This window comes from Pteropus medius, unplaced genomic scaffold (assembly GCF_902729225.1).
Source record: "Pteropus medius unplaced genomic scaffold, Ma_sr-lr_union100, whole genome shotgun sequence".
NCBI lineage: Eukaryota > Metazoa > Chordata > Mammalia > Chiroptera > Pteropodidae > Pteropus > Pteropus medius.
In genome coordinates this window covers 4,477,439-4,504,821 of record NW_024356248.1, presented here as the reverse complement: position 1 = coordinate 4,504,821, position 27,383 = coordinate 4,477,439, and the positions used below count along the sequence as shown (strand labels likewise).

The window sequence follows — 27,383 nt, the reverse complement described above, 5'->3', positions numbered from 1 at the left end:
TGGCATAAATGATATTTACGCCTTTACTATACCTGTAAATTCTTTTGTATGCTGCATCATTTCACAAGGAGGAGACTGAATAAAAAACAACATGAACTGAACTTCCAGTATACAAGTGACCTGGTCACTGGCAGAATCGGGAATTAAAAAGAACTTCTAATTCTCGATGCAGTGTTCTTTCACCATACGTTATTGAATCACATCATTGCGTCCGTGATGCAGCAAAATTAAAATGCCTTCTTATCTACCTTTTAGAAATTGTTTTTTCCTTCCAAACTTGCTCCTGAATGCATTTTTCACCTCCTTGTTCCTCACGCTGTAGATGAGGGGGTTCACCATGGGGATGACCATAGTATAAAATAGAGAAATCACTTTATTGATATGTAACGAAGAACCTGAGTCAGGCAGAACATAAATAAAGAAAAGAGTTCCATATAGGATGGAGACGGCTGCCAGGTGAGAGGAACATGTGGAGAAAGCTTTCTGCCTCCCATCTGCACTCCGGATTTTCAAGATGGCCACCAGGATGCAAACGTAGGAGATTGCGATGATCAGGCCACTGAATATAACAATACCTCCAGCCAAGATGAAAAGCACTAACTCATTGATCCAGGTGTCTGCACATGCCAGTGAAAGCAGTGGTGAAATATCACAGAAGAAATGATTGATAATATTTGAACCACAGAAGGGTAAGCCAAAAGTGAGAACTGTATCAGTCATGGTGCTTACAAGAGCCATGACATAAGGCCCTACCACCAGCTGCACACAGATCCTCTGGGACATAATGAGTGTATACAACAAGGGCTTACAGATGGCCATGTACCGGTCATATGCCATCGAAGCCAGGAGGAAACATCCCGTTGCCACAAAGAGACCAGAGAACCACAACTGTGCTGCACAACCAATGAAAGAGATGTTTTTTTTCTCTGCAAAGATATCACACAGCATCTTGGGGGCAATGGAAGAAGAGGAACAAGTGTCTACAAAGGACAAGTGGCTGAGAAAAAAGTACATGGGTGTGTGGAGTCTGGGATCGATCCGTATGAGAGTGATCATGCCCACGTTCCCTCCCAGTGTGACAAGATAGACGACGAGAAGCATGACAAAGAGGACAATCTGCTGATGGAGATGATCTGTGAGGCCCAAAAACAGAAATTCAGTCACTGTCGTCTGATTCCTGTCTTCCATTGTTCATTTATAACCTATATAACAAACAAAAAATACATTTTAACTTTTAAAAATCAGTTGGCACATACAAAATACTTCTTTAAACTAACTACAAGTTTTTTTATGTGTCTGAGGCAGTTATGATAACGGATGGTTGAACGTACTGGTTTCTGCCATTTATGCACAGGTACCATGTAAATTAGGGCAAATAATACATGATTTTCTGGGGTATGAGGATGTGATTCAGTAGCTTCTGAAACCAAAAAAGGGGTTCAACTAGAAATCTAAAGCTCCTTTGGGTTCTAAAATTGTATCTGAAATGAGATTTAGTCTGTATTTCATCTTTACTACATGATAGTATAATAATACCCAGCTAGGAATATATTGCCTTTGTTTATTATAAGAAATTATGAAAATTTCACATCCTAATAATGAACATTTGGGATATGCTGACCAGAACATAGATGAAGCCTTTTCAGTTCCTGTCTTGATTGAAATGGATAATAACATGTAGATATTTTGAAGACAGCATTTATATTTGCAGTTACTGATCCATTTCTTTTATAAAGGTTTAGAGGGGAAAATGTATACAAATATCTGATGGCTTATTTGTCATGGGGAAGATTATACAGTAACAAATGGTAATCATTGTTATGTTTATCAAAAAACGGCACTCTAAACAATAGATTAGACATATTTACTCTTTGACCAACCTGAAGACAGAATGACACTGCAAATTAAAAATAGAGGATTCGAGATTGAAGTTAATGCCAGTGAAAAACTTTCCACCAACCATTAATTCAAATAAAGAGGTTAACATTTACAAGTTCCAAAAATCGATGATTACTGTCCTGAGGAGCTGGATGGAACACCAAAGACCACTCTGGAGTACCTGGGTGGTGAGTTCACATTCACAAAAGTCTAAGTCAACTGAAGTCTTTCCATCATATCTCAAATTTTCTTTTTATCCAAAATGAGAGATACATCTTCAAGGGAATCCTTTGTCTTCCTTTTAACTGCTTCAAGATGAATGGCAAAGCCCAGGGTTTTCTGGTCTTGATCAGAAAGTCAGTGTGGAAGATTGAATTTCCTTGTTAGTTCTGACCTTCTGCAACAAAAATGGCATCCTGAGCATTTAGTAGAGGTGATAGGTTTCTATACTAATGAGCCTGACACGATGACACGTCCGGCACAAAATCAGAGACACATGCACCTGATAGTTGTAAATGATGTAAAGCCACGTCTCTGAAGAACTAAAACCTCAAGAGTTTATTCCTCAGGGAAAAAATTAAAGTGATTTCATTGGCATTTGTCCCAGGATTTTCCTCAACCAGAGGATTCCTGAAAAAATAATGCTTTCTTCCCTTTGAGAATTTCCTTGCAGCAACAGATCCACTTTGCCTCCACAGAGAGTGATGTGTTGAATACCGAGCAGCAGCCTGGGTGAAGCGAAGTGGTACGCTCTCTGGATCCCGAGGCATAGGTTCAAAGCCAGATCTCCAACTTGTTCATCTGGACAAGTGGGTTTTGTTTTGTTCTGTTTTGTTTGTCTTCTTTTTAGTTTCTTTTTTGTTACCTCTCTGTGCCTCAATATCATCATCTGTAAAATGGGGATAATAACAGTACTTTGCTCACAGAGACATTGGAAGACTTGACGAATTATTACATTCATTATGCTTACAAGAGCACATGCTCCATAATAAGTGCTCATTAATGTCTCATCATTTTTGTGAAACTATAGCAACGTTGAAGAAACAGAACTGGGAACTAAAAGGGAAATGATAGTTCAAAGTATCACTTGTTTGGTTCAAGGCAAAACTTACCACAGGATGATAGAAAAAGGCAGGATCATTGTGAGCTGAAGTGGTTGGGAATAATTTTATGGGAGGATTTAGTCTGGAAACACATTAAATAGTTTGAGATAATCTGAAGTTAACAGGAAAAACATTCCAGGTTGGAGTAAGGGGATAAATAGAGGAAGGGAGGCAGGATCACTCAACTGGGCTGGAATGACACTTCACACAGAAGAAAATGTGACCTCAGAGGAGATGAGATGACAGGCAGAATAATAGTCCCCAAGATGTCTATCTCCAAATCCTGGGAACTGTGACTACGTTGCCTTACATGGCAAAAGGAATTTTGCAGATGTGATTAGCTTAAGGACCTTGAGATGACATGATCTGGTAGGACTTTCTGAATTATGGTCAGGGAGTGGTGTGATTAAGAAGAAATGGTCAGAGATGTGCAACTTTCCCGCGTTGAAGGTGGAGGAAGGGGATCATGAGTCAAATGGTGTGGGCACTTCCAGAAACTAGAAAAAGCAGTGAAACTACTATTTTCCTAGAATCTCCAGAAAGCAATGCAATACCGTCAACACCTTGACTTTAGCCCAGTGAACCCTACATAAAACTTTTGACCTAGAAAGCTTTAAAATAATAAATGTGTGTTCCATTGGCCACTCAGTCTGTGGTGATTTGTTAGGGCAGCAGTGGGAATCTAATACAGACAGGTTAGATGATGTCAGACAACACTTTCTCTGGAAAGCTTCTCTTGATCCCTAAAAAGAATGTGATTCCCCCACTCCTGCAACAAGGTGTACTCATGTAAAACTGCAACTAATTTTCTCTTGTCTGCTAAAAGAATGAAGTTTTCTTGACATTTTGGTCTGTTCTTGATAAGGTTGTGAAAGTGTTTTATTTTTGTCTTTTAAGTAACTCGCTTTGAAGACAAAGATTCTGTGTTTTGTCAAAATAATTTCTGCGTCACATGTTGTCATTATCAGGTCTTTGATTACTTCATATTCCATCTTTACTAGACTTACAAAAAAAATCCTAATGGATTGAGAGAAATGCAGTTCTCATGGTTTTCTTGTATGAAAGTAAGATATGTTACTATAAATGTTTCAGTAATTGAATACTTCTCAGGTTAAAGAAGCTACTCCAGTTCAAATATACAAACTAGTACAATGACTGTCTGCAAGTGTCTTAATGGCCACCTGGAAGTTAGTTCACCGTTCCAACATACATTCGGAACAGTTGGCAATCTTTTGTTGGGTTTGCCTTGCAGCTGTGAACTGATTTACCTCTCCTGTTTCTTCCTTCCACTCTCTGGGCTACTGTAATTTAATTTAAGGCATCTCAGAATTTTTTCCTTGTCACAGCAATCATAGGAAATCAAAATACCACCTCTGAGCTATCTCCAAAGAATCTTCATTCCAAATGTCCCTCCCCACCCCTTACTCCTAAATGCAAATTGAGTTGCCAATTGCTGTTGCTCTGAAGTCTTATCTTCCTATTCCCACATTCTCTTCTGTTATTAATTTAATTCATTAAGACATACTTCCTATGAATCTGAACAGTGAACAATTCAGAACAGAACTAAACTTTGAGTGGTCCTCCACTCAAAGTTTATAAAACCTTTCAGCTCTTGCTCCTTGCAGAGCACTCATCTTAAACTGCTCCCCGTATTTCGGCATGCTTAATAAATGCTTGAGTTAGTGACTTTTCGGGTTTTTTTGTTTGTTCTTCAGTGCGGTATTTACCTCACAGAGTTGTAAATGTAGAATATGCAGGAAAAGCATTCAGCACAGAACAGACTTCATAGCAGATCTGCCATCAATGGTAGTAATACTTCTGCTGCCAGAACAACATTCATACCCTGATTTCATGGGATGGTGATGATGATGATGACGATGATGATGATATGAAGTCAGAAAAGGTAAACAGCAAATAATTGGGTAGCGACTCGGAAGTATCACAATGAAACAGTGAACTTTTTGAGCATAGAACAAACTGAACATTAGAGCAACATTGCCAGCAGTAAATTCAAATGTGAAACAGCAGATTACTTTGAAGAATTTAAATTATTATTATCATTAGTAATGTCACACAGTGTTGCAGTTCTCAGGTAATGGTTTCTTTACTGATAATCACCTCCAAATTGTTTGCAGACATTTTTGAGGAGAGCGAATTTGCATATTTCTTTGTCAAACTGTACCCAAGTTCGAGTTCATACCACATGCCACAAGAGAGCAAATAAGTTGAGAAACAAGGTATTGGGGCAAGGAAAGCAACATTATTCGAAAGCCAGCAAGCCAAGAAGATGCTAGACTAATGTGCTAAAGAACCATTGTAAAAATGTAAAAACTCAATCTTCTTTTATGTCAAGGTAGAGAGAAAGGAGAAGGGCAAGAGTAGATTGATGGTAACAGACATCTGGGCACCAGAAGGAGTCCAATAAAGGTTGTGAAAATTCTTTGTTCTTAGTCTGTTGACTCTAGTTGATGTGAGTCCAGTCACGAGGTTCTTGAAAATCTTTAATAAACCATCATTATTTTTGTACATACTTCTCTTATCTTCTGAAAAGGGGCATTTTGCGGTTTGAGTCTGTTTCAGTAAAACTCGAGCCACAAGCAGAATTCCTCCAATGGTTAACATGTCCATGTGTAAGACTAAGCAGAAGTTAGTAAACATGAAGACCATGGACACGAAGCAGGCTGGAACGAGGTGGAGTCAGAGAGGACGAGCATTTCACTCTGTAACGAAATCTCTAGAAATAAATTAGGTTTTTTCCTGCAATATAAGCCACTGAAATTAAGATGGAAATAAAAACACAGCAATTTTTTTTCTCGTTATAACAGGGAACATATAAGAATTTGTAGCCTTGTCCCTTGACTTCAAGTTTTATAGTGTTAAGTAAAGGACTTTCTCATTTTTGAGAAAATGCTGAGATTCAAAAGGTCAATTCATTTTTATAGTGAAACAGTGTGTGACACTCCAACCACTAAAAGGCCAGCCTTGCCTTGACGACACAGACTCATTGGCACTTGTTCAGGGTCCTGTCCTCTTCTCAGAAGATCAAGCTTAGATTATAAAACATCAGTGGACAATAGTTCTTTGCGTTTGTAAAGCAAGTTATCTCTGAACTTTATCCCTAACCCAATCCACGGACATCCAGATTTCTTAAGTGAATTGTCTTGTAGTCTTGTAGCCAGTCTTACAGAATTCTGTACTAGTTCAAGGTTTGGGGAGGTTGGATCTGTTCTACACAAAGTTTTCTTCTGACTTCAAAAGGTAAAAGATGGTTGAAACCCTAAAGCAAGCAGTTTCTAAAGGCTACCTTTTTGTAACATGATTGTCCAAAATTTTTTGGCAATTGTATCTCACAATGTCATCTTTGGTATGATAAATTTATTGAAGCAGATGTGTAATTGGATTGCATTCATTCAGAATCATTGAAGTTTTTTAGTTAAAATAGTTTGAATTAAATATAATAAATTTATGATGGCACATATTAAACAATAAGGTTTTTTTCTTGTTATAATACCATACTAAATTTTGTATAGTTTTAGTGATTCCAACAACTTTTGTTAGATTATTTTTTACATAGCTATAATTAATTACCTCCTTCCTTGTAAATGCATGCTATTCTCCCATTGAAAGATGGAGGTTTTTTCCATCTTTGAATGAAGTTTGACACTAATAACTTCCTTGAGCGATGGATTCAGCAGATACCTGGGATGATATTTGAGAATCAGATTGCTCGCAGGACAAATGGCAACAAGAGTCCATCACTGGTAGATCGGAGTGGTCATAACCACCAGCACGCCCTAGCATTACAATTACTAACCCTGCCTGCAGTGAACTTAGATGGCGTAGAGGTGAAAAATGTGCATTGGCTTATGCAGTTATCTTTAAAATATGTACGATAACTATAGGACTATGAAGTTGGTTATTGTTAAATATTAATAGGATAAAAGATAAAAATAACAGACTCAGGCCAGATACTTTCCCACTCAAGATATGATGTGAAAGTCAGATAAGCAGTATTTGAAAAGATCCTCATCTCCAACAATAAGAGACAAGACTTATGAAAACTCAATTTAAGAACCTGATGGTGGAAAGCAGAATAATAAAGAAGCTCAATTCACAACTTCTGGAAGTGTCCTGTACAAAAGTCAGGACTCTGATGGGGAAGGAGTTGAAAACTGAGAACTGAAATTAAAATTTCTCCGTAGATATGTTTGAGATATTCCAGTTCTCCCTGCTTCTGAGCCTGCAGAAATGGCCTTCTTCCTCTTGCTGGGAGAGAGCAGCCTCCCCTTGCCCAGAGAACAAAAACGGGGCTCACCAGAGTCAGATGCTGCCAAAGCAAATAAGTGCTTTTCTCAAGATCTAACTCCACTTTCCCTCCTGGCCTTCAGAGTTAACAACCTGAGGCCATACTCAGAATGGTGTGTCCCAATGACTAAGAAGAAGTGACTTTATTGTTCACAAAAAGAGTAACAGACCTTGGTGGAAAAGCACCGGCCAGAACCAGGAAAGCCAGGAGAGGTGTACAGAGCACATGCGCTCAGTGTGGGAGGGATATAAAGCTGAGTAAGGAGGAATTTACTAATGGGGGAGAACTCGAGCTACTCACAAGATAGCTTGTAGGAAGACACCAGGAGTTGATCTTCATGAGCTATGGAAACGGGTCCTTGAATCTTTGAAAAGCTAACAGCCTACAGTTGTGAGGTAGAGATTTCATTACCTCCATGGCACAGTGTTGAAGAAGGAGCCTCAACACTCAGTGATGTAGAGATTCTTGAAAATATCTATGATATCAGACTAGAGAAGGTATCAGTGTTTCCTGAGAGGACCTCCTGGCCCAAGAGCAATAAAGAAAAATGCTATGGGAGAGACTTCGGTTTGGTGAGCAGCTCAGTGATGTGAGGTGCTGATATGGAACTAGGCTCCTTAAAGTCAATAAGGATGATAAGATTCCAGATAATGAATCTAGGGTTGATGCCAACGCCAAAGCCATAAAAGATGCAGTGGAGATAGTCCATTAAATATATAATACAGCAGTCTGGCCCTTCCAGAAACCAGATGCTGCTAGAGAATGGCCGTAACTGCTTCAAGTTCAACCAAGTAGCAGCCCAATAGCAGCACCATACTATACAGGAGACCATATGTGAGGTTTCCCATAAATGGTATATAGCAATGATTTGGGGAGTGTATTCTTTTCCATTTTCATTAGAAAAAAAGTATCACGAACCATTTATGTTCATGTGAGATGAAAAACAATATTCATATACAACATTGTTTCAGGGATATGTTAACTCTCCTGCCCTCTTTAATCTAGTCTGCGAATATCCGACCCCTAAGATATCTGTTGCTATCCCTACAATGACTGTAGCATCATCATATTGATAACATCATACTGATAGAGTAGGTTATAAAAGCATTTCCTAGATCATTGCAGGCCTTGTTAGAACACATGTGCTCCAAGGGTGGTAGATAAACCCTACGAAGATTCAGGAACTTGCCACTTTGTCTGTTTTTACAACTCCAGCAGTTAGGGACATGCTACAAATCCCCTCCAAGGTAAAATCTATGAAGAAAGATCCAGTGTCTGCTGATAGCCCTCTTTGGGATTGGGAGGCAACATACATCACAGCTAGGAATAATTCTCTAGCCCCTGTACCCCATGGCAGAGAGGCTGCCAGGGTCAAGTGGGATGCAGGACAAGAAACCGCTGCAGTGCTAGCAATCCTGCCACTTCGGTCACATGACACAACAGACATTGTAATGCAAATTGCAGTGCCAGGAAAAGAAGTAGTATGGCGCTTATGACAAGCTTCAGTGGGAGAATAACACAGGGAGAATGAATCAGGAAATTCTATATGCAACAAAGAATGTTACGGTATTGAGAAATAGATCCTGGGCTGTTTCTGGGCCCAGGAAAACAGGCACATCATGTGAATAAGCATCCAGTCCTGCCACATGAGTGGGATCTTTGCAGAACCTCCGATAAATAGTGTCAGATGGGCACAACAGCCATCCGTCATAAGATGAAAATGGTACATCGAAATTGAGCGCCAGTACACCATAGGGCATGATTAAGCAATGATTCAAATGTGTATGATAAAACCTCTCCTCTCCTACCTCCAAACCATTCCGATTGAAGTATTAACAGTCAAAGGATTGTCGTGTATTCTTTATGGTTCTCTTTATGTTCATTTACACATGCATATACATGACATTTTATTCATTACAGAGCTTTAGCCCTTTTCTTTAATAATTAGTGCTACACATTGATCTTTGACTTGATTTTTTTTCACGTAACAGTGACAACACACAATAGTTCTCTCCAGGTTAGTATGTGATTATCTAATTCAGTCTTTTCATCGCTACACAAAATTTCACATGATGGATATTCAAGTTATTTCTATTATTTTTCTTGGCCACTTCAGATAATGCTGAAATAGACATAATCCTATGTATTGGCACTTATATGTCTGTAGTCTCATTTTCTAAAGGAGGGATTTCTAGGTCAAATGCCATATTAGGTTATCATTTTAAATGAAACTACCAGATTATTTTGGAGAAATGTAGTATTTCATCCTATCTGCAATTCATCCTATCAGAAAGAAATAATAGTAGTGCACATAGTCAAATAGGCATTTCACCATCATCGAAAACTATCAAAATTTCCTCTGCATGAAAGTCACTGCCTAGTAATCTCATTTCATTTCATTTACTTGATGGATCATGAAGGGGAACATTTTTTACAATTTTTGTCAATTTGTATTTCCACAACTGTGAATTATTTATTCATTTGTCTGTTTATCTATTGTTTTCCTTCATTGATTGTGAATTACAGACATTTCCTTGAATATTAGGGGTATTATCTTATTCTTTGACACATATACACAAATGTTTTCTTTCATTTTATTATGTGGTTCTTAATATTGCTTACAGTGCTTTGATTTTTCCATAATAACTTTGTTTTGATGTCTGTATTACATAGTATTCATACACCTATAATTTATGAATATTTACCTAAGTTTTCTTCTAGTACATTTGCACATTCATACTCTTCATCCATCTCAGTATTATTTTGAAACTTAATGCTGTCACATAGAACAACACTATGACAGAAAAATTCTTAAAACTGTTCCGCTTTCAAATAATCTGCAAATTGGCAGAGTCAAGACTTACATGCAGCTTCTAATTTTAGTCCAGTGTTCTTTTTACTTTACATTCTGTACCAACATCTATGGTGCAACATAAAAGAAACTCTATTCTACATACCTATTGGTCAAATAATTCTTTCAAATTTCCTCTTAAATGCATCTTTTACTTCCTTGTTCCTCAAGCTGTAGATGAGGGGGTTCACCATAGGGATGACCATAGTGTAAAATAGAGAAATCACTTTATTGATATCTAATGAGGATGCTGAGCCAGGCCGAACATAGATAAAGAAAAGAGTCCCATACAGGATGAATACGGCTGCCAGGTGAGAGGAACATGTGGAGAAAGCTTTTTGCCTCCCCTCCGCACTCCGGATTTTCAAGATGGCCACCAGGATGCAAACGTAGGAGATTGCAATGATCAGGCCACTGAGTACTAGAACAGCTCCAGCCAGGGTGAAAAGCACTAACTTATTGATCCAAGTGTCTGCACATGCCAGTGAAAGCAGTGGTGAAATATCACAGAAGAAATGATTGATAATATTTGAACCACAGAAGGGTAAGCCAAAAGTGAGAACTGTGTGAGTCATGGTGCTTACAAGAGCCATGACATAAGGCCCTACCACCAGCTGCACACAGACTCTCTGGGACATAATGAGTGTATACAACAAGGGCTTACAGATGGCCATGTACCGGTCATATGCCATGGAAGCCAGGAGGAAACATTCCATCGCCACAAAAAGGCCAAAAAACCACATCTGTGCAGCACAGCCCATGAAAGAGATGCTTCTTTTCTCTGCAAAGATGTCACCCAGCATCCTGGGGGCAATGGAAGAAGAGGAACAAGTGTCTACAAAGGACAAGTGGCTGAGAAAGAAGTACATGGGTGTGTGGAGTCTGGGATCGATCCGTATGAGAGTGATCATGCCCAAGTTCCCTCCCAGTGTGACAAGATAGATGAAGAGAAGCATGACAAAGAGGACAATCTGCTGATGGAGATGATCTGTGAGGCCCAAAAACAGAAATTCAGTCACTATCGTCTGATTCCTGTCTTCCATTGGTCGCTTATAACCTGTATAAGAAATTTAAAAATACATTTTCTTTTTCTAAAAAATGTAATGATGCATGCAATAATAGCCTTTTGAGAGGTAAGAAATTATCAATATTTCATAGACATAGACAATATTTCATAGACATTCTAATAATAGACATTTGGAGTATGATAACCAGAACAGAGAAGAAGTCCTTTCAGCGCTTGTCTTGATGAAATGGATAACTTGTAGATATTACAAAGACAGCATTTATATTTGCATTTACTAATCCTTTCCCTTTATAAAGGATTAGAAAGAAAAATGTATACAAATATCTGATGGGTTATTTGTCATGGAGACGATTATACAGTAACAAATGGTAATCATTGTTATGTTTATAAAGGACAGCTCTCTAAACAAGAGATTAGATATATTTACTCTTTTACCAACCTGAAGAACGAAGTGGTGCAGAGAACTAAAAATAGAGGATTCGAGATTAAAGTTAATGCCAGTGAAAAAATTTCCACCAACCATTAATTCAAATGAACAAGTTCATATTTAAAAGTTCAAAAAATTGATGAGTTACTGTTTTGAAGAGCTGGATGGAACACCAAAGACCACTCTTTGGCGTACCTGGGTGGTGAGTTCATGTTCACAAAAGTCTAAGTCAACTGAAGTCTTTCCATCATATCTCAAATTTTCTTTTTATCCAAAATGAAAGATATTTATATCTTCAAGGGAATCCTTTGTTTTCCTTTAACTGCTTCAAGATGAATGGCAAAGCCCAGAGATTTCTGGTCTTGATCAGAAAGTCAGTCTGGAAGATTGAATTTCCTTCTTGGTACTGACCTTCTGCAACAGAAATGGCGTCCTAAGCACTTGGTAGAGGTGATAGATTTCCATACTGATGAGCCTGAGACTAAAGAGATGCTCCTTATTTCACACGCTGACACGTCCAGCACAAAATCAGAGTCACATGCATCTGATATTTTTAAATGATGTAAACCCACGTCTCTGAAGAACTAAAACCTCAAGAGTTTATTCCTCAGGGAAAAAATTAAAGTGATTTCATTGGCATTTGTCCCACGATTTTCCTCGACCAGAGGATTCCTGAAAAAATAATGCTTTCTTCCCTTCGAGAATTTCCTTGTAGCAACAGATCCACTTTGCCTCCACAGAGAGTGATGTGTTGAATACCGAGCAGCAGCCTGGGTGAAGCGAAGTGGTACGCTCTCTGGATCCCGAGGCATAGGTTCAAAGCCAGATCTACATCTTGTTCATCTGGACAAGTGGGTTTTGTTTTGTTCTGTTTTGTTTGTCTTCTTTTTAGTTTCTTTTTTGTTACCTCTCTGTGCCTCAATATCATCATCTGTAAAATGGGGATAATAACAGTACTTTGCTCACAGAGACATTGGAAGACTTGATGAATTATTACGTTCATTATGCTTACAAGAGCACATGCCCCATAATAAGTGCTCATTAATGTCTCATCATTTTTGTGAAACTATAGCAAAGTTGAAGAAGCAGAAGTGGGAATTAAAAGGGAAATGATAGTTCAAAGTATCACTTGCTTGGTTCAAGGCAAAACTTATCACAGGATTTTAGAAAAAGGCAGGATCATTGTGAGCTGAAGTGGTTGGGAATAATTTTATGGGAGGATTTAGTCTGGAAACACATTAAATAGTTTGAGATAATCTGAAGTTAACAGGAAAAACATTCCAGATTGGAATTAGGGGATAAATAAAGAAAAGGAGGCAGGAACACTCAACTAGGTTGAAATGACACTTCACACAGAAGAAATATAGTATCTGAGAAGATGGTGTGACAGGTAGAATAATGGTCCCAAAGAAGTCTATCTCCAAATCCTGGGAACTGTGACTATGTTGCCTTACATGGCAAAAGGAATTTTGCAGATATGATTAGCTTAAGGACCTTGAGATGACATGATCTGGTAGGACTTTCTGGGCTGTGGTTATGGAGTAGTGTGACTAGGAGGTAATGGTCTGAGATGTGCAACTTTGCTGCATTGAAGATTTAGGGAGGGGACCATGAGTCAAAGAATGTAGGCACTTCCAGAAGCTAGAAAAAGCAGTGAAATGACTATTTTCCTAGAACCTCCAGAAAGCAATGCAATACCATCAACACCTTGACTTTAGCCCAGTGAACCCTACATAAAACTTTTTGACCTAGAAAGCTTTAAAATAATAAGTGTGTATTCCTTTAGCCACTCAGTCTGTGGTGATTTGTTAGGGCAGCAGTGGGAATCTAATACAGACAGGTTAGATGATGTCAGACAACACTTTCTCTGGAAAGCTTCTCTTGATCCCTAAAAAGAATGTGATTCCCCCACTCCTGCAACAAGGTGTACTCATGTAAAACTGCAACTATTTTCTCTTGTCTACTAAAAGAATGAAGTTTTCTTGACATTTTGGTCTGTTCTTGATAAGGTCGTGAAAGTGTTTTAATTTTGTCTTTTAAGTAACTCGTCTTGAAGACAAAGATTCTGTATTTTGTCAAAATAATTTCTGTGTCGCATGTTGTCTTTCTCCTGTCTGATTACTTCAAATTCCATCTTTACTAGACTTACAAAAAAAAATCCTAATGGATTGAGAGAAATGCAGTTCTCATGGTTTTCTTGTGTGAAAGTAAGATATATTAATATAAATGTTTCAATAATTGAATACTTCTCAGGTTAAAGAAGCTACTCCAGTTCAAGTGTACAAACTGGTACAATGACTGTCTGTAAACATGCTAATGGCCACCTGGAAGCTAGTTCCAAGATACATTCAGAACAGTGGGCAGTCTTTGTTGGGTTTGCCCTGCAGTTGTTAACTGATTTACCTCTCCTGTTTCTTCCTTCTACTCTCTGGGCTGCTGTAATTTAATTTAAGGCATCTCAGAATTTTTTCTTTGTCACAGCAATCATAGGAAATCAAAATACCACCTCTGAGCTATCCCCAAAGAATCTTCATTCCAAATGTTCCTCCCCACCCCTTATTTCCAAATGCAAATCGAGTTGCCAATCACTGTTACTCTGAGGTCTTAAATCTATGTTCCAACATCCTGTTCTGTGATTAATATAATTTATTTTCTCATACTTTCTGAGAATGTTAACAGTGAACAATTCTCAGAACAAAACTAACCTGTGAGTGGTCCTCCTAGTCAGTCTTATAACCTTTCAGCTCTTAATCCCCACAGAGCACTCATTTTAAACTGCTCCCTGTATTTCGGCATTCTTAATAAATGCTTGAGTTAATGACTTTTTAGGGTTTTTTGTTTGTTCTTCAGTGCAATATTTACCTCACAGAGTTTTTGTAAATGTAAAATATGCAGGAAAAGCTTTCAGCACTGAACAGCCCTCATAGCAGATTTTCCGTCAATGGTAGTAATATTGCTGCTGCCAATCATTAGAACAACATTCATAGCCTGATTTCCAGGGATGATGATGATGACGATGATGATGATGAAGATGATGATGATGGTGGTAGTGGTGGTGGTGGTGGTGGTGGTGAAGTCAGAAAAGGTAAACAGCAAATAATTGGGTAGCAACTCAGAACAATCACAATAAAACATTGAACTTTTCAAGCATAGACCAAACCAAAAAATAGGACAACATTGCCAGAAGTAAATTCAAATATGAAACAGCAGGTTACTTTGAAGAATTTAAATTATTATCATTAGTAATGTTACACAGTGTTGCAGATCTCAGGTAATTGTTTCTTTACTGATACTCACCTCCAAATTGTTTGCAGACTTTTTTGAGGAGAGTGAAATGGATAGATTTCTTGTTGGACATTTATGTCTCAAACTGTACCCAAACTCAATAAGCCGAGTGACAAGGTGTTAGGGCAAAGATAGCAACTTTATTTGGAAAGCCAGCAAGCCAAGAAGTTGGTGGACTAGTGTCCTAAAGAATCATCTTAAGAAAATAAGAACTTAGGCTTCTTTTATATCAAGGAAAGAAGGAAATGGGAGGTGCAAAAGATGATAGACAACCACAGACATTTGGTCACCAGTAGGAGTAAAATAAAGGTTGTTCTTGGTCTCTTGACTTAAGTTAATGTGAGTCTAGTCACTAGATTCCTGCAAATCTTTGATAAACCATCATTATTTTTTGACACACTTTCCTTATCTCCTCCAAACAGAAAGTTTCTGGTAAGGAGCTGTTTTGGTAAAACTCAAGTAGCAAGCAGAATTCCTCTAATGATTCACATGTCTATTTGCAGGACAAAGCAGAAACTATTAACCTCACAAAGCAGGCTGGAACAAGATGGAGCTAGAAAGGTCGACATTTCACATTGTTACAAAACCTCTAGAAACAATCCAAGTCTTTTCCTGCTATCTAAGCCTCTAGTATTAAGATAGACACAAAAACAGAGCATTTTTCTCACTGTAACATGGAAAGTTGAAAAATTGTAGTCTTGTTCTTTGACATTAAGTTTTATGGTGTTAAGTAAAGGACTTCCTCATTTTTGAGAAAATGCTTAGATTCAGAAGGTTGATTCACTTTTTTTAAAAGGTCAATTCACTTTTAAAGTGAAACAGTGTATGACGCTCCACACCACAAAAGGCCAGCATTGCCTTGACACACAGACCCATGGGCACTATTTCAAGATCCTGTCCTCAACCCAGAAGATCAAGCTTAGCATATAAAAACTCGGTGGTCAATAGTTCTTTGCATTTTTCAAAGAAGTTGCCTCTGAAATTTATCACTAACCCATCCACTTGAGATCCAGTTTTCTCAAGTGAATTGACTTTTAGTCTTTACAGAATTCTATTGTAGTTCAAGTGTTCTAGAGGTTAGATCTCTTCTTAGTGGAGAAGAGATCTAACCTCTAGATTATTTCCAATATGTCAGGGATATGGTAACTACAGAACTATGAAGTTGGTTGTTGTTAAATTCCACTAACAGGCTAAAGGATGAAAATAACAGACTCAGGCGAGATAATTACCAACTCAAGGTATGTCAAAGTCAGATAAGCAGTTTAAAAAGATCCTCATCTCCTACAATAAGAGGCAAGACTGTATGAACTCTCAGTTTAAGAACCCGATGGTGGAAAAGCAAAGAATAAAGAAACTGAATTCACAACTTCTGGAAGTCTCTTGTACAAAATTCAGGAGTCTGATGGGGAAGGAGTTGAAAACTGAGAACTGAAATTAAGACATCTGTGTGGATATGTTTGACTCCCCAAAGCTTCTGACCCTGCAGAAATAGTCCTCTTCCCCTTGCTGGAAGACAGCTGCCTCCCTTTGCCTAGAGAATAGAAAGAGGGCTCACCAGAGTCAGATGCTGCCAAAGTAAATAAGTGCTTTTCTTAAGATCTAACTCCACTTCGCCTCTTGGCCTTCAGACTTAATAACCTAAGGCCACACTCGAAATGATGTGTCCCGATGACTAAGAAGAATTATCCCTATGGTTCACAAAAAGAGTTACAGGCCTTGATGGATAAGCACCAGCCAGAACTAGGAAAGCCTGGGGAGGTATACAGAGCACATGTGCTCGGGATGGGAGGGATGCAAAGCTGAGTAAAGAGGAATTTACTGAGGAGGGAGAACTCAAGCGACTCACAAGTTAGCTTGTAGGAAGATACCAAGAGCTGAACCTCATGGGCTATGGGGATGGGTCCCTGAATCTTTGAAAACCTAACAGCCTGCCATTATAAGGTAAAGATATCATTACCTCCATGGCACAGCGTTGAAGAAGGAGTCTCAAAGCTCAGAGATATAGAGATGCTTGAAAGTATTTATGATATCAAACCAGGGAAGACATCGGTGTTCCCTGAGAGAACACTCCTTCCTCTAAACAATAAAGAAAAACACTAGTGAGAGACACTTCAGCTTGGTGAGCAGCTAAGTGGCATGAGGTGCTGATATGGATCTAGGCTTCTTGAAGTCAGTGGGCATGGGAAGACTTCAGAACACTTGAATCTAGAAATCAGTGCAACCACCAAAACCATAAAAGATGCAGTGGAGGTGGTCCCGTTACATATTTAATTCAGCAATTTGGCCCCTCAAGAAATCAGATATTCCTAGAGAATGGCTGTAACTGCTTCAAGTTCAACCAAGTAGCAGCCCAATAGCAGCATACTATACAGGAGACCACATGTGAGGAGTCCCGTACATAGTGTATAGTCAATGATTTGAAGAGTGTATTCTTTTCTATTCTGATTAGAAAAAAAGAATCAGAAACCATTTATGTTCATGTGAGATGAACAACAATACTCACTTACAACATTGCTTCAGGGCTATGTTAACTCTCCTGCCCTCTTTAATATAGTCTGCAGATAACTGACTCCTAAGATATCTGGCCCCTATCCCCTACACTGAGTGTAACAGCACTGTATTGATAACATCATACTAATAGAGCAGGTTATACTAGCAGCTGCTAGAACATTACAGGCCTTGGTTAAACACATGTGCTCCAAGGGTGGGAGATAAACCCTATGAAGATTTATATGAGCTAAGTTATCACAGCTCCAGCAGTGAGGGGCATGCTATAACATCCCCATAAAGTAAAATTCCTGAAGAAGGATCCAGTGTCTGCTGATGGCCCTCTTTGGAATTGGGAGGCAACATATACCACAGCATGGATAGTTCTCTAGACCGTGCCCCCAAAGGCACAGAGGCGGCCAGTGTCAGGTGGGATGCAGGGCAAGGAACAGCTCTGTAGTAGGTCTCATTTGCAGTGCAAGAAGTAGTGCCACTTGGGCCACATGACACAATGGACGCTATGATGCAAGTTGTAGTATGGAGTTCATGACAAGTTTCAGTGGGAGAATAACGCAGGTACTAGTCTTTACGAAATTCTATGCCATCTGCAACAAAAAAAAGTTATAACTTTTGAGAAAGAGCTCCTGGGCTGTTTCTGGGCCCAGGAAAACAGGGAACCCTTGCACAAGGGGCATAGTGTGAGTATGCATCCAGACCTGCCACATGAGCTGGGTCCTGGCAGATCCTCCAATAAATAATGTCAGACGGGCACAGCAGCCATCCATCATAAGATGAAAATGGTACATCTTAATCGAGCCCCAGTAGCACCAGAGGGCATGATTAAGCAATGATTCAAATGTGTATGATAAAACCTCTCTTTTCCTACCTCCAATGCCACTCGCATTGAAGTAATCACAGTCAAAAGATTGTCGTGTATTCTTTATGGTCCTCTTTATGTTCCTTTACACATGCATATGCATATATGTTTTATTCATTGCAGAGCTTTAGCCCTTTTCCTTAATAATCAGTGCTACACATTGATCTTCAACTTGATGTTTTTTCACCTAACAGTGACAGCATACAATAGTTCTCTCCAGGTGAGTATGTGATTACCTAATTCAGTCTTTTCATCGCTGCATAAGATTTCACATGATGGATATTCAAGTTATTTCTGTTATTTTTCTTTGCCACTTCACATAATACTGAAATAGACATAATCTTATGTATTTGCATTGATATCTCTGTTTTCTAAAGTTGGGATTTCTAGGTCAAATGCCATATAAAGTTTTAAATGAAACTACCAAATTACTTTGGAGAAATGTAGTATTTCATCCTATCTGCAATTCATCTTATCAGCAGGAAATAATAACAGTGTACATAGTCAAATAGGAACTTCACCATCATTGAAAACTTTCAATTATTTCCTCTGCCTGAAAGGCACTGCTTGTAATCTCATTTTATTTTACTACTTGTTCGATCTTAATGTGGAACATTTTACATGCAATTTTTGGCAATTTACATTTCTATTTCTATGAATTGCATATTCACATATTTGTTGATCTATTTTTTCATTGTAAATTTTGCAAATTTCTTTGAATATTAAGGATATTCTCTCATTCTTTGGCACATGTGTACAAATATTTTCTCTCATTTTTTATTTGGCTCTTACTATTGCTTATGGTGCTTTGATTTTTCCATAATAACTTTTACTTTTCATGTCTAGATTAAATAGTATTCACACACCCACAATTTATAAATATTTACCTTCATTTTCTTCCAGTACATTTGCACATACATATTCTCAATCCATTCTAGTATTATTTTGAAGCCCAGTGATATATCATAGAACAAGACTATGGCAGAAAAATATTTCAGAACTATACCAGCTTTCATTAACCTGCGAATTGGCAGAGTCAGGACTTACATGCAGCTTCTGATTTTTAATCCAGTGTTCTTTTTATTGTACATTCAGCACCAACATCTATGGTGCGACAAAAATAGAATTCTATTCTACCTACCTATTAGAAAAGTTTTACTTTCAAACTTCCTCTTGAATGAATCTTTTACTTCCTTGTTCCTCAAGCTGTAGATGAGGGGGTTCACCATAGGGATGACCACAGTGTAAAATAGAGAAATCACTTTATTGATATCTAGGGAGGAACCTGAGCCAGGCCGAACATAGATAAAGAAAAGAGTCCCATATAGGATGAATACAGCTGCCAGGTGAGAGGAACATGTGGAGAAAGCTTTCTGCCTCCCCTCTGCACTCCGGATTTTCAAGATGGCCACCAGGATGCAAATGTACGAGATCATGATGATCAGGCCACTGAATACTCCTACAGCTCCAGCCAGGGTGAAAAGCACTACCTTATTGATCCAGGTGTCTGCACATGCCAGTGAAAGCAGTGGTGAAATATCACAGAAGAAGTGATTGATAATATTTGAACCACAGAAGGGTAAGCCAAAAGTGAGAACTGTGTGAGTCATGGTGCTTACAAGAGCCATGACATAAGGCCCTACCACCAGCTGCACACAGACTCTCTGGGACATAATGAGTGTATACAACAAGGGCTTACAGATGGCCATGTACCGGTCATATGCCATCGAAGCTAGGAGGAAACATTCCATCGCCACAAAAAGGCCAAAAAACCACATCTGTGCAGCACAGCCCATGAAAGAGATACTTCTTTTCTCTGCAAAGATGTCACCCAGCATCCTGGGGGCAATGGAAGAAGAGGAACAAGTGTCTACAAAGGACAAGTGGCTGAGAAAGAAGTACATGGGTGTGTGGAGTCTGGGATCGATCCGTATGAGAGTGATCATGCCCAAGTTCCCTCCCAGTGTGACAAGATAGACGAAGAGAAGCATGACAAAGAGGACAATCTGCTGATGGAGATGATCTGTGAGGCCCAAAAACAGAAATTCAGTCACTGTTGTCTGATTCTTGTCTTCCATTGGTCACTTGTAATCTAAGAAAGAACTGATATACAACAGACAGTTATTGAAAAATCATTGAACTGGAAGACAATATTTCTGTACAGTAGGTCTGTGCACTTGTGCAAAAATCCTGTGTAAACTTGGGTAATTTGCCCCTGTTTTCTTTGGATTTGATAGTCTCTCCCTAAAAAAGAGTCGAACTATATTATCTTAAATTCCTTCAAGCTATAAAAATTGTATTTAAAATGAGAATTTCTCTTCATGTTTCATCTTACAGGCTGATGGAATAATAAAACCCGCATATGGATACCATTACTAGGAACACTGTGAAAACCAGTGAGATAATCAGACCCTATCACAGCCATCAGGAAAGACTAGGTAGGGCCTTCCTGTTCTTATTGAAAGACCAGCACTATTCTAATATTATTAAAACATAGTTCATACATGTGCTTATCAATCTATTTCCTATTCCCATTTATAAAAGAATGTGGAAAGGATAACACACAAATGACAAAAAGGTTACTTATATAAAGATATACGATGCCATGGAAGAAATGGAGAAGTCCTGCCTTGGAGATCAAGTGATCTGAAAAACGTTAGACAGCAACTTTTCATAGAAATTGTATAAAAAATTAAGCATCTGTTGCACTAAAATAATGTAGCATTATTTCATGCGATTTCTCATATTTTTTATAAAGTTCTTTTAAGGTACATGTTCTGAAATCTGTCAGGCAATATCTATTATAGTAATGAAGTATGTAAATACATAATATTTTATGCAGGAAACACTATCAAGAAAATATTACTTTCTTACTCATTAGTTAAGGAAAAAATTAAGCTATTTAAAATTTATAGAAGAACATTACGTAGGATAATTTCTATGGAAAAAAATGGGTTTTAAATAATGTTTATTATCACTTCAATGAATGTTGTCTTTAAATAAAATAAAACTAATATAGTACTCTTGAATTATACAATAATTATATGTGGGACTTGATATGTGATATAGTGACTGTATCTATTCAATTTATGGTTATTTTATCATTATCATGATTACCTGCTTAATGTTATATGTAGCATATTTTCAGCAGTCACAAAGACAATAGTAGGCTTACATTAGAAGTGTCATCCATTGCATGAATTTTTTGTTTATGACCATTCAAATATGTCAACATAGGTTTGTGAGGATAGGAGATAGTATAGACTGCTTCTAGTTTCGATCTGAACCCTTTTTTTTTCCTTCTTTTCTTCCTTCCTTTTGTTTTTCCTTCCTTCCTTCCCTTCTTCCTATTTTCCTCCTTTCCTTCTTCATTTATTCATTTGTGTGTTAGTTTTTTATCTATTTATTTATTTGAATATAAGTCATTTTGAGTCTTCCATAAAACAAGAAAAATAATCTCTACGCCCCTTTCATACCTAACAGATCTAATGGACATTATGGTATCTCTCTATATAAAGAAGTAAACAGGAAATTCAGTTCAGAGTCACACAAACCTGTTGTTTAGTCTCATAAAGATGTGAACAAAATGCCAAGGTCTATTCTATTTAGAGAGCCTGGGGTCGAGAGGTTATATTTCCAAAGTCCAAACTCATCCTGATGTTTCACCTCCAGATTTCAAAAACTTCATGTTATCCAAACGCAGCATACTCACGTCTTTAAAAATATCCTTTATGTATTTCCATTAACTGCTTGAAGGAAACGATCATTTTCTAGAAGCAGGAATGGGACATTCAACTCCCCTCATACCAGTGGTCTTTCCCAAGAGGCAGGACTTTCTAGGTACTTAGGGAAGGAGTCAAGTCCCGTACCTTGAAGCTCCTGGGAGGAAACAGTTACCCCATGATCTGCACATTGATCTGCATACTGCACATAAGAAGGGACATTTTCTGGGTTCTCTCGGGTCCCAAAAGAACTAAAACCTCAAGAGCTTACACCTAAAGGGACAAAATTAAAATGATCTTCGTGGCATCTGGACCAAGTATGATTTCCTAACTGCGTCTGTTCTTAAAGAAAGGATTTTTTTTTTTTTAAATGTGTTTTTTCCCCCTTTGGGATTCTCCTTTGCCAAAAGAGAGCCCTCTTTTCTATCAGTGGGTAGTGATGCATTGAGCAGCCAGAACCAGCAGGGGTAAGTAATTTGCTGCCTGCATTCTGGAGCCATATTGCCTGGGTGTAAATCTCAATTGACTTTGTCACTTAGAGCAAGTTTCTACATCTCTCTGTGCCTCATTCTCTTAATCTGTAAAATAAAGAAAACAATGGCTTCTAGGGCATAGAGATGCTGGAAGAACTTAATGAAATAATACATTTAAAGTACTTAAAGAGAGTCTACCATAAAGTCAGTGCTCATTAATGTCATTTGTTGTTAGGGATCTAGAGCATAGCTGAGGAGATAATATCTAGACATAAAAATAGAACAACAGTTCAGAGTAGCATTTGCTTATCTCTAGGCAAAAAATAAAAACCAGTCACTGGACTCCAAAGAAAGGACAGATCACTATAAACTACAGTAGATGAGAAAATTCTCAAAGAAGGAATTAGTCTGGAAAGACAAATTTTAGATAACTAAAGTTAAGAGGAAATATTCCAGGCAATAGTAATGAGATGAACAGATACAGGGTACCAGAAAGAGAAGCAAGAAAGTTGTTTGGATTGGAAGGGTCGCATGAGAGGGAAGAAGGTGTAGAGTCTGATGACATAGGTTGAACGATCTCAATCACCACCTTCTCTGAGAACCTTATTGTTTATCCCAATAAAAACAGCATGAGGAATATAGTCAGTAGTATTGTAATAATTATATATAGTGTCAGATGAGTTCTAGATTTGTTGGGGTGATCACTTTACAAGTCATATAAATGTCTAATCACTGTGTTATACACCTGAAACTAATATAATATTGTATGTCAAGTATAATTGAAAAAAATAAAAATTTTTAAAATTTAAAGAAATTACAGCTGATATCAATTCCCATAACATTTCACTGGTAGCTCATTTTTAACTCCTATCAGGTATCTCACTTAGAAGGTTATCAATAACTGGTGTTGTGTAATATTTGTTGAATTTGTGGAAAATAAACACCCAAAATCTAAAAATTTTGATGGTTTATATTTAGCAATTAAAATTGTTATATACTTTAAAAGATATCGGGGAAAAGTATTTCTCCCTGTTATTCTTTTAAAAAAAGAAAACAATTAAAAGCAATACAAAAACAACGAAAACAAATTTATAAAAAAAGAAAATGATAAAGCTAAACAAGAAAAAGTAATATGATAAATAATAGGAAAAATAATTCTATTAACAGAGCAAATTAAACAAAAATTCTTCTTTATTACATTTATAAAAATAAAAACATCCATTCTGTGGAATAACAAGGTTGGAAAAAAAACACCAATATTATGTCAGGTGATGAGAAGTAAGATCAAAAAAGAAAATGATATGAAAATCTTCAGTCAAGTGAAACAAAACAAAAAAAGAGTGTAGACATGATGTAAAACAATCATAGAAATTAAAGATATGTCTGAGAAATTTTTTAAAAGTAAAATTTAAAAATAAACTACAATTTTAAAATGTTCAGAGAGAAAATAAATAGGAAGGCCAATCTATCATACAAATAATTGGTATCTCTGAAGAAGAGAGACGTAATATGTAAAATAAAAATTCTGAAACATAAGCAAATCTATATCTATGGAATAAAAGTACACAATATGTCTTAAGAAAAAAATAGAAAATAAGTAATTCATAGCTCATACTAGTAAAGTGGAGTTTTTTTTTTCTTAAAGAAGAAAAAACTCAAACTGTTCTCAAAATTTTCCACAATATCCTGCCATACGACATTCATTAGAGTGAATACTATTACAGAGAGAACCAAGATCAGAAAATTGTGGGGATTATAGGAAATGGTGATATAAGAGCAGTACAATCAGTAATGATACTAATACTGCTACTATTAATATAGTAATGTAAATAACACAAATGAAATGAAAGATGAGGGAGTTTTACAGGCACTGTTTGTTCAGCTATCTCCTACTCTTGGTGTAGGGAGTTATTAAAAATTGTTTAAACATTGATGCAGTATTTTATATGTAAGTCTATTCTGAGAATTAAGAAATTTGTCACTAGGAGCATTAAGAATAATAATATAATCTGTCAAGATCAGGCTATGGAAAAAAAGTAGTAAGGAATATAAATGTCCTAATATTAGCATCTTTTATACTGATGTGGTTTTAAGGTAATAACTCAAGAAATAGAAGTTTGTTATACACAATTTGAAAGGTTAACATCAAAATAAATAAAAATAAATTATAAAATTTTCAAGCTACCAGAAGAAATTCACATATTTTACACATGCCCCAAAACAATAAAAATTCACACCATAAAATAAAATCTTTTTTAAAGAAACATTAAAAGCAGAAAGCTTTAAAAACAGAATGGCACTATGAAGAAAAAAAAACATTTATTGTTGCAGCATTACTCTGTTATAACAGCAAAAGATGAGAAATAATTGTTTATCAATAAAGGACAGATTAAATAAATATTTTTCAGAATGAGTTAGAGCTATGGGTATTGATGTGACACAATATCCTATAAAATATTCGACAAACAAAAATCAGAGAAATATGTAGGTAAGCTTTCATTTATGTTATTTGTGAGTAAATGTATGTTTGTATGTTTGTGTATACTTTTATATGCAGAGAAAAGCCTCTTGATAACAAATTTCTTCATAAAAAAACATTTGAAGTGAATGAAAAATTTACATTTTTTATTTCCTGGAATGCAATTTAAAGTTTGTACTATGTGCAATTATATTTTATAAGTGGAAACGAACAAGCACTACAAATTATATTAGAAGGAATATTTGATCAGATGAAATGATGCTCATTTATTTATTAATTTCAGAAAACAAAACGTGAAATGGTATGTATAGTATGCATGATCTAAGGAATTACATCCAAATCTACTATTTTACATGTCTTCAAACCTGTAAACTTTATAATTTCACGTCCTTCCTATAGTTTTACCCAAGAAAATGTAAGATGTAAGCCACCAGACACAAGCAAGAAATTTATTTCTCTAAAGAACACGTATGTATTTCAACAAGAATAAAACAAGTGTTAGTAGAGATGGTCCCAGCACGCAGTGGCTTCTGATTGTTGACGCCCTACTTTACACCACCATCTTGAATTCATTGCTGTATAACCTCTTTTTTGCCTAGTATCTAATCCCTGGCATGTAGCCAAGTACTAGAGTTATAAAGCTTGTGCTGCTGACGTGATAAGTGAAATCATAATACTGTATCTTAATAGCCTCATCTGTTTATTTGAGTCATATTTGTAGTTTCTTCTCAACTAGAAACACTAAACTTAAATGAGCCTTAGCCACTTACTCGTAGGGTATTCTTACCACATCGTGAGATTGCCTTCCAAATTACTGGCCAACAAAAAGGAAGTTGTAAAATCAGATCTAAATGAAATTTCAGGCACTACAGAAAGTGTAGTGTATACACTTCTTCCCTTCATTATGCTGGTTAGAGTGACAGATTCTGCTGTGCCTCGCTCATCAATTCAGTGCATGCCAGCCAACTTCCACTGCTGCCACCTGCACTTATCTGAGGATTTCTCTTCCCAAGACTTTTCCACCACTCATCAAGCCAGAAGTGCCACAAAAAAAAAAAATGTTAATGCTCTCCATGAGCAGTTTTCAACCACAGAGCAATTCAGAGAAATGGGGGAAATGAGGCAAAATGAATAAAGAGCAGATGGAACAAAAAATAAATAATAAGGAAGATGGTAGATTTAAGCCTAAGCATACCAATAATCACTCTAAAGGTAAATGTGCTAAATACCAATTAAAATGTAAAATTTCTATTATTGTTTAAAAAGCAAGATCAGCAATATGCCTCCTGAGAGAAACCCACTTTAAATATGAAGACATAAATCAGTTAATATTAAAAGCCTGGAGAATGATAAGCCTTGTTAATACTAACCTAAGGAGAGGTGGTACAGCTGTATTAGATTAAGTATATGTTAAAGCAAAGAAAATTACCAAGAACCAAGAAGGTAATTTCATAATATATCAAGAAAACATAATCTTAAACATTTATACACCTGATAATAGAGCTTCAAAATATATGAAGCAAACACTGAAATAACTGTAAGGAGAAATTAAAATTCCACGATTAAATTTTCGGATTTCAATAGTGTTTTCTCATTAATTGACACAAAGGTTTAAGAAAATATCAGTAAAGATACAGAAGACTTCGATAGTATCATAAACACAAAAATTTGCATTTATAAAACATTCCATCCGACAATAGCAGAATACCACAATAGCAGTTACTAAGCTTGGTTGGGGCACTATTTTTCAAGATGCTGTGTATGCTTTGAATCAATGGTCATTATATGGTATGCAATGTCCCCGATAACTGAAACATATGGCTCTGGAACCCAAGAGACGGAAGAAAAAGTGGTCCCTATCATGATTACTCACAGAGACCCTCTTGGGGAGTTTGCATTTCCTGTCATTTCAAATTGAAGACTGATGGATCCTACATTTCTTTGACTGAGAGCAATCACTGCTACCTGCCTTGCGGGCCAAAACCACTGGGGAATCAACAACCTCCAAAAGTAGGCTTCAACTTGTAACTGCTGAGAACTGGTGCATAAAAACCTGAATTCCCTGTCTCCCAGGTGGGTTAACTCTGAGATCTGTGTTTTATACCAACTTCCCGAGTCTCAACTATTGTAAACTGCGGTAGCCCACCGTGGTAGCTGCCTTTGATTGGACATCTTTTTTTCTGTCTTATGTCCTCACTTCTACTGGTGTTTCCTTCATGTCCCAAGTAAATTATTCAAACTTAAGTCAAAACACAAGTGGAGAAAGCGACCTGGCCTGAAAAGCAAGAAAATAAAAATATTAAAGCTTAGATGGTTATAAAAAAACAAAACACTCCCGTTCTTTTTCTTTTGCCTGGATATTCCCTAAATCTCTCTTCACAGACAACGAAGATCAGCCAATTTCCTTTTCTTGACATTTAGAAATGCAACTAAGCTTTAGTGTGTATATTTGTCTGTGTGTCACTCTG

The 27,383-nt window shown here is 37.1% G+C and overlaps 3 protein-coding genes across 3 annotated transcripts; all 3 read right to left on the bottom strand.

The window, feature by feature from the left end:
* Window positions 1–68: 68 nt before the first annotated feature.
* Window positions 69–1,188, bottom strand: LOC120600783 (olfactory receptor 5G3). The gene has a single exon (XM_039860309.1). The coding sequence runs from the start codon at window positions 1,186–1,188 to the stop codon at window positions 241–243; it is 948 nt and encodes a 315-aa protein (XP_039716243.1). The 3' UTR covers window positions 69–240.
* Window positions 1,189–10,251: 9,063 nt separating this feature from the next.
* On the bottom strand, window positions 10,252–11,181 carry LOC120600755 (olfactory receptor 5G3). The gene has a single exon (XM_039860268.1). The coding sequence runs from the start codon at window positions 11,179–11,181 to the stop codon at window positions 10,252–10,254; it is 930 nt and encodes a 309-aa protein (XP_039716202.1).
* Window positions 11,182–19,374: 8,193 nt separating this feature from the next.
* LOC120600798 (olfactory receptor 5G3) lies at window positions 19,375–20,319 on the bottom strand. Its single transcript, XM_039860328.1, has one exon. It carries the CDS (start codon window positions 20,317–20,319, stop codon window positions 19,375–19,377), a length of 945 nt encoding a protein of 314 aa, XP_039716262.1.
* Window positions 20,320–27,383: the final 7,064 nt, after the last annotated feature.

Excerpts from the sequence above, each read along its gene's own strand:
- LOC120600798 (XM_039860328.1), bottom strand. The coding sequence starts at position 20,319 with ATGGAAGACAAGAATCAGACAACAGTGACTGAATTTCTGTTTTTGGGC.
- LOC120600755 (XM_039860268.1), bottom strand. The coding sequence starts at position 11,181 with ATGGAAGACAGGAATCAGACGATAGTGACTGAATTTCTGTTTTTGGGC.
- LOC120600783 (XM_039860309.1), bottom strand. The coding sequence starts at position 1,188 with ATGGAAGACAGGAATCAGACGACAGTGACTGAATTTCTGTTTTTGGGC.